This window comes from Stigmatopora argus, chromosome 13 (assembly GCF_051989625.1).
Source record: "Stigmatopora argus isolate UIUO_Sarg chromosome 13, RoL_Sarg_1.0, whole genome shotgun sequence".
In the NCBI taxonomy this organism is placed as follows: domain Eukaryota; kingdom Metazoa; phylum Chordata; class Actinopteri; order Syngnathiformes; family Syngnathidae; genus Stigmatopora; species Stigmatopora argus.
Genome location: NC_135399.1, coordinates 10215335 through 10223124, shown reverse-complemented (window position 1 = coordinate 10223124; position 7790 = coordinate 10215335). Strand labels below are relative to the sequence as shown.

The window sequence follows — 7790 nt, the reverse complement described above, 5'->3', positions numbered from 1 at the left end:
CTCAAAAGATGAATGAATGCATTTATTTTTTTGAACCATTTACTTCTGTTTCTATATATTTATAGTCTGTTAGTGTCATTGAGTATATTTTACGTATATCTATATTATTTATTAATTAGGTTTGCAACTACAGAAAGTAGCTGGAAATATATTATATACAAAGAAATACACTTTCAAATACCGACTCAAAAATATTGTTTAGTATAATTATAGGAAAGTGCGAGATGAAAGTGTACGTGTGAACATAAAATCTGTTAAAATTCTATGATGTTTTTTTACTGCTAAAAAGGGAATTCATTGCGTGTTCAAAGGTAAATATCTAGAATAATATAAACATGTAAAAGTGCGCAGTCGTTTCACAGGTTGAAACGTTTGCGTGACGTCAAATTTACCTCGTTTGCTATTGGCTGATGGACTTTAACACGGAAGTGTTATCCTTTCGCAGACTTTCGCAACATGGCAGCAGAACCATGGAACAAGATAAATATTCCCCTTCCAAGTGCTATTCACACCATCTTTGTGCAATTTACTCCAAAAACAGGTACGAAGTGTGGTTTGTATTCTATTTATTATTACTTTTTTTTCAATCTAAATTCACTCGAAGCTCCGTGCGAGTCAGCATGATGCAAAAACCGCACGTGGGTGAGCTAATGTGTGTATCGTAGAAAGTGTGTTTATTTATTTTTTACAGCCGAGACTATAACACGATTGCTGATAGAGATTGAAAAAACCCGGCTAATTCTTCGGAGTAAGATACTTCAGACGGAAATTCGACTTCTCTACGCTTTGCTGTACACTCTCAATAACAGCGCGAGGGGGAACATAACCTTTCGTGTTTTAAAGCGAGTAAGTACACACTATACAATACGTGTGTACCACAAAGTAAACCTAAACGTGCATCATTCATCATCTAATGTTTGTTTTGCTGCCACATCCAGGTTGAACAATGTATCAACAGACTAAGAGAAATGAAGCTGGACATCGCTCTACTGAAATTCAGTGAATTGTGTCCCAAAATAGTTCGAAGGTACACACTATCATTCTTTCCACTCATTCTGAAGATAAAACATTATCTCATCTCATTTTTTGAACCGCTTTATCCCCATTGGGGTCGCTGGAGCCTATCCCAGCTGAATTCGGGCCAAAGGCTCGGGACACCCTGAATTGGTGGCCAGCCAATCACAGGGCACAAGGAGACAACCATTCACACTCATGCCTAGGGGGAACTTAGTGTCCAATCAGCCTACTATGCATGTCTTTGGAACGTGGGCGGAAACCGGAGTACCCGGAGGAAATCCACACAGGCCCAGGGAGAACATGGAAACTCCACACAGGTGGACGTGACCTGGATTTGAACCCAGAACTGTGAGGCTGACACGCTAACCACTCACGCCACCGGGCCGCCCGGATAAAATATTATGACTACGATTATTGCAAAATGTTTTTATATTCCGAATATATTTGTCAAAAGTACTTTTACTTTGCTGACAAAATATAACATCAAGGTTTTATCATTATGACAACTATTATATATATATATATATAAATTTCATGAGTAGAAGTGACTGTTTACATGGCATTTAACCCCATCTAAAAACACCCTACCCCCATGTTTTAATTTGCTCTTGCACCGTACTCATCTCTTTTCAGAAAGCTGAGCTTAGACAGGGGCTCGTGTGAACTTCCGAGCCAACCCATAATAGAGTGGCAATGTCTGAAAGTGATGGGAGCTGCACAACTGCTAAAATGTACATTAAAACACTGCAGAAAAGCTTTCCTGTATCCTTCCCGGTACACGTTCGATTGGTCGCCGGTCTTTTGGTCGCCTGGAAGGTTATTGATAACTACCATTGAAATCGTTGCTCAAATTCCCTAAATACAAACTGCAAATTACTATTTAGTCATACTTGATGCCCTAGTAATTATTAGGCTAAAGAAAAACTCAAAATTTCCCGGACTTTAATTGTTTTTTGTTGGAGAACTTGTTAAGACCCTGACTGACGTAGCTTCTTAAAGGGACAACCATCGCATGTACATACAAACTCTTATACACTCACACGTCGGCTCAGTGAAACTGCTCATGGCCATTGTTGGCTTTTATTGATGTGTAGACCATGTTGTTTTACCTTGTTTTGTCGCCGGTCTTTTGGTCGCCCGTTGTCGCGGTCCGGGCGACCAAAAGACCGCGACCAATCGACCGCACACAATCCTTCCCATATGGGGCCAATGAGTAAAACTGCTGTATTTTTCATATTCTGTGCCACCACCTTCCCTTAAACATTTTCCTGTAGCTTATCCAAGCAGCACATGAAAATCGATTTCGAGATCCGGAATTTGACGATAACCAGCATGGTCAGTCGCATTTGGTGAGGCAGCTGCACTTTTTGTAGATAAACATTCCTAATTATTATCAGCTTCATTCTTCCTGGTTCTTTCTTGGACTTTAGGTTTTTTTTCCGAGGGATTCTGTCGCGCTTGTTACCTCTCTACCAGGACCTGTATGCACTCGGGACACAAGTGGCCCTTGCCCGACCTATGCCCTTCCTTCTGCATTTCGAGTTGCCTGCCAACTTGTCCAACTTCCTCGATCTTAGTGGAGTAGATTCCATCACCTCCAAACCAAAATCTCCCAGGGACGGCGTAGACCATGATTCAACAAAAAAGCGAATGTGCCGTGTTAAAGCGAAGCGCACGAAAAAGATTAAAGAAGATCTTGGCGTTGCTGTGCAGAGAAGTGAGTGTGGATTTTATGTTCTTTACAGTAATCCCTCAATTATTGTGTTTTTACTAATCGCGAATTCACTACTTAGCGATTTTTTTTCCGCTATTATTGTTTTTTTAAGTTCATAAAAATGTGAAAATCCATGCTGAAACTTGTAAGCGGAAGTCACTTTTGCTACTAGGACACTACTTCGCGATTTTTTAATTATTGCGGCCATGTCTGGTCTACAAAAACTGCGATATTTGAGCATTCGAGATTACTGTATAGATTTGATTTACAACTTTCACTGCCAAGGGGCACCAGTGACCGGCGCTATTTCAATGTAACATTCTAACAGCCAGGAAGAAGGCTACAAATAAAATGAAATACGATTCTGTACTTTCACCTATATTTCGTGGGCTGATTTAATTTCTTCAGTAGGCCTAAAATATGCAGAAAATTCCATGATCGTGGAATCACGGGTTACTGTAGGAACGATGAAGTGTGAAATTTGGCATCTTTTCAACTATCAAACTTCCCAATTTCATGTGTTAAGATGTTGTTGTTTTTTTGAACAAAGAAGCATTTGAAGAGGTAAATAAATAAACTATTCTGTCTTTTACAGAGCCACTTTTGGACTCTGACATCAAACCTGTCACAGTTACCAAGGTAAAACGTGTCACAGGTACCAAGGTAAAACCTGTGACTGTTACCAAGGTAAAACCTGAAACAGTTACCAAGGTAAAACGTGTCACAGTTACCAAGGTAAAACCTGTCACATTTACGAAGACTGTAGCAAAGGTAAAAACATTGACATAAAAACAAAATCCTCAGATTTCACTTGCTATTGCATACTAATTCTTTAATTTGATGCTTCAGAAGAATCTGCCCAAGGAAGAAGACAACGCCAAGAGAAAACGCTCGTTTCACAGACACGTCAGGAAAGCCGCTACCTTCAAAGACGTGGCCTTCACTCTTGAAGAAATGATCAAGTGGTGCACATCCAAGAAAAGGAATCGGACCAAACAACGTTTAACCTTTCTGAGATTGAAGTGCCGAAGGTTGACAGGAGCTGAGGCTTTAGGTTATAAGTAAGAATAACAATTTGCAGTACAGTTTGGTTTGACAACATATCAATTCAAGTGTGGTTAATTTTAATTTGCAGTGTGCAGAACAAGTTGCGGAAATTCAAGCAAGATGCTTGCCAGGCTCCGTGTGGCATTCAAAGCCCGTTCCTGAAGAGGCGCTACTCTTTTTTCGCCTGCCAGAGAAGCGGTCGCCTGAGAAAGAGTCTTTGGTCATTCAAGATGAATTTTTTATCATCCAAAGTGAGGAATAATGTGAAAAAAAGAGTTGAGCCAAAGAAGCACTTGTCAAGTGCAATTCCAGATGATGATTGGATAAGAAAAATAGGAGAGATGTCGACACCCTCGTTGGTTGCTAATGAAAGCTATGATGACATTGATACGATTTTTGCATCTGTAGGTGTGTGACAGTTTTTTTTTTAAAATAAAAACCTAGTATTTAAGATTTTTTATTTAACTTTTTATTCTGCATTCTTGCCCAGTAGGCAAGCAACGATGCACCCCGGACTGAACTGTCATTCAAACGGCTGACACATTCAACCATCTCGTGTATAATAATGCACATTTTTTCCCCCTGAAAATGTAATGACAAGGTTTTTGAAATTATAAAATGTTCACCCATGAGTCACACATTACCCATCCTATTTCAAGATTTATTTTTCTACAAATAGCATTTCAAGTTTTCCCCTTTCTTATTTATGGTTTTCAGTCAGGAAATATCTTTGTCAACTTTCCTTTTGCGTCGGGGGCCATCTGTGGGAAACTTTCACTCGATTATTACCGTGGCAACAAATAATGGCTGAAATGTGATTGGTTAAATGCTTAAATATGAAAACACCTGGAAGCAGTACAACCAGGGAAAGCAATGAAAGGAAGCTGACAGACAATTTGGAATTATTTAATAAGTATTCATGGTAAAAATATAATTAACATCAGTCTGTGATTGAGATATTTTTAGGCCAGCAGAGAAGGCCTTGCAGGCCCTGACGGTCCAACACTGAGTCATTGTATACAATACAATGAAGCATTTTTTTGCGTTTCAAATGTTACATTTCACATGTGCGCCTTCAGTATTGCTATGTCTGAATCAATCCAACCCCCAATAACTATTTTATGGCTATAAAACCTTTACTGCAGCTACAGCTGCAACACATAAAAAATAATCAATAAATCAATGCACAAAAATGGGGTAAAATCCACTTTCTAGCAGCATTTCATGATTAAATACAAATACTGGAGCTTTTCAGACATTACAACCGGGCCGGGGGATGATTTTCCCGGGAAAAGACAGTAATGAACGTCAATGGCGTACAGGCAAACATTCCCCGAAAATGGGGTAAAATCCAGCCGAAAACAGCATTTATTGATTAAATACAAATACTGGAGCTTTTTAGACATCAGAACCGGGCCCGGAGTATCATTTCCACGGTAAAAAGACAGCGATGAACGTCGATACGTCCATATACATCCATACGTGAATTGGCAAAAAAAAAATATATACACTGCCACTGTTTAAATGTCTAGAAGTAAAAAACAAACACTAAAGTGCATGTCATCACAATGTTCATAATGTGCAATACTGTATTTTAAAGGATTAAAGCCGAACCAAAAAATATTTACAGCTCCCCCCACTGATTAATGCACGTTATGATGAAAACAATGTGTTTTTTAAGTATGAATGCCCAATCAACACGTATTTAAAGCCCCGCCCCCGCCCCACCCACTGACTAATGCATGTTATTATGAAAACAATGTATTTTTTTTAAAGTATTAATTCCAACCAAAAAGGCTTTACCCCCCCCCCCCCCCACACACACACACACTGACTAACGCACGTTATTATGAAAACAATTTATATTTTGTGTGTGTCTATTCTTAATAGGCGTGGCCAAGGTCAGAGTTCAAATAGCCGACGTCAAACCCAAGATGGCTGATGCCAGGAGGCAGCACGGGAGTGCACTGCTGAGCAGCTCAAAAGTGACGATTTGCCGAAGAAAGCCTGACAAACTTCACACAGGACGATGCAGCACATTCGGTACGTTGTCGTTTGGGGATTTCGAAGCCCCAGTTCTCGTCTTAAGAGTGATAAGAGCATGATTCGTTGACGTGATGTAGCCCCATGTGTGTGCAGACAGCAAAATGTTTGCAAACAAATTGGCTACATTGCGTTACCGATCGCTCTTTGTTTAAAAAGAAATCATTCCTTTGTGTGTTTCAGTCCCTCAACGAGCACAGACTGCTGGGAAACATCAAGAATGTGGCCAAAACGACCAGAAACGGGCATCTTGTCGATGGCATAAAAAAGTGAGTCATTTTTAAATAGTTCCGATTTTCTCTATCGGTGTAATATTTAAACGTCAGCGTTCAGTATTCAAGGCTTTGCGCAATTGACTCGTTTTTCATCATGATTCGTTCAAATTTTGAATGAAAACACTAACTAGCTTGGTGTTTTTTTAAAATAGCAAAAACCTGTGGATAAGTCACCCACACAAATGCCATTAGTGGACGTGTAAGGAATAAACAGTAATCCCTCGATTATCGCGGTTAATGTAGACCAGACATGGCTGCGATAAATGAAAAACTGTAAAGTAGGGTTATCCCTATTGAACTTAATTTAAAAAAAAAAAAAAAACATAGTGGCAAGTGTAGGAGTAGCTTACGCTTGTGAGTTTCACATCTTTCTGAACTTACAAATAATAATCGAACATATGCTTTGTCATCATCATTGACTTGACAAAAGCCAAATTATCATCATACCCAGATAACTGCGTATGGTAATTGGTACAAAAAATTCTGCCATTTAGTGGAACTGTGCACTTGAATAGATTACATACTTTTACTCTGTTAACTTTCTTAAAGACCTCAGGACCGTTTCATTTTTAGTTTTAAATGTGGTTTTGACAAAACCTAAGTGAGACATTTAAACATTTTTTCCTCGGCATAAGAGAAAAATGGAAGCTTTTTGGATATTTTTTAAAGAATGAATGGATTTGAAATAATTGACTGAAAAACTCAAGGCAGAAGTAGGATTTACTTTATTTGTTATTTTCATGCAATTTGTACCTTGTGGGCCCCTGTCCAGTGTGTTTTCTATATTTCCCACCACATCAAGATCCTGATTATTTGTTTGTGGAGGAAAACATGAAAAATAGACTGGATAAGGGGCCTTTAAAGACTCGGATCATTTTTAGTCTCTCTGCAGCAGACAAAAAGAAAACCAGACCATCAGGAGTATGTCTAATATTGCCTTTTGCAGTGTCTGAATAATGGGTACCCTTTTGATGTTTTATAGAAAAAACTAAATCTAGGAGTTTTTTAGTTAAATTTGACTTAATTAGGCCCTTGTCTGTATTTCTTTTTTTATGGTACTTAATATATTGTGCCTTGACCCCTTTTTGTTTTCCAGAATTCCACCCAAGGGGGGGGGAACAAGGTTTCCTGCCTATGTACAGAGGCTGACGCACCCACGCATTTCTCGGTGCTGGGCGTTACGCGAGAACCTATCTCCAAAGTTTTTCAAAATAAAAGGTAAGACCTTGCGAATGTTTTTTTACTTAACTTTGTGTATTGACCCCCTTTTTTGTTTTCCAGAATTCCATGAGGGGGACAAGGTTTCCTGCCTATGTACAGATAGGCTGACGCACCCCCCCATTTCTCGGTGCTGGGCGTTACGCGAGAACCTATCTCCAAAGTTTTTCAAAATAAAAGGTAAGACCTTGCGAATGGTTTTTTACTTAACTTTGTGCCTTGCCCCCTTTTTTTTCCTCCAGAATTCCACCTGGTGCCAAGGGGAGTGTCTTTGTCCATTTGAAAATGGATGAAGGCAACCCTGATTTTTCAAAATGCTGGAGGGCCTGGGCGAACCTATCAGTGGAGTTTTTCAAAATAAAAGCTCTTGTAAAGTATATATGGGTGTTATGCTAGAACCTATCTCCAAACTCTTTCAAAATAAAAGTTTTTCAATGTATACATGTGTTTGTCTTTATCTAACAAAAATGCAAGTA

At 39.1% G+C, this 7790-nt stretch overlaps 1 protein-coding gene across 1 annotated transcript; it reads left to right on the top strand.

Annotated features, from left to right (window-relative positions):
• The first annotated feature begins 384 nt into the window (after positions 1–384).
• rmp64 (ribonuclease MRP subunit p64) lies at positions 385–7753 on the top strand. Its single transcript, XM_077617819.1, has 14 exons — positions 385–541; positions 692–846; positions 939–1027; positions 1651–1779; positions 2292–2366; positions 2448–2734; positions 3327–3502; positions 3581–3792; positions 3867–4186; positions 5669–5821; positions 6005–6090; positions 7193–7314; positions 7378–7494; positions 7557–7753. The coding sequence occupies exons 1-13, from the start codon at positions 457–459 to the stop codon at positions 7385–7387; spliced, it is 1899 nt and encodes a 632-aa protein (XP_077473945.1). The 5' UTR covers positions 385–456; the 3' UTR covers positions 7388–7494; positions 7557–7753.
• The last annotated feature ends 37 nt before the right edge of the window (positions 7754–7790 follow it).

Bases quoted from the DNA above. Each gene is read 5' to 3' on its own strand.
- rmp64 (XM_077617819.1), top strand. From the start codon at position 457: ATGGCAGCAGAACCATGGAACAAGATAAATATTCCCCTTCCAAGTGCT. The intron at 542-691 runs GTACGAAGTGTG...TATTTTTTACAG, and splicing joins GCAATTTACTCCAAAAACAG to CCGAGACTATAACACGATTG. The intron at 2,735-3,326 runs GTGAGTGTGGAT...TGTCTTTTACAG, and splicing joins TGGCGTTGCTGTGCAGAGAA to AGCCACTTTTGGACTCTGAC.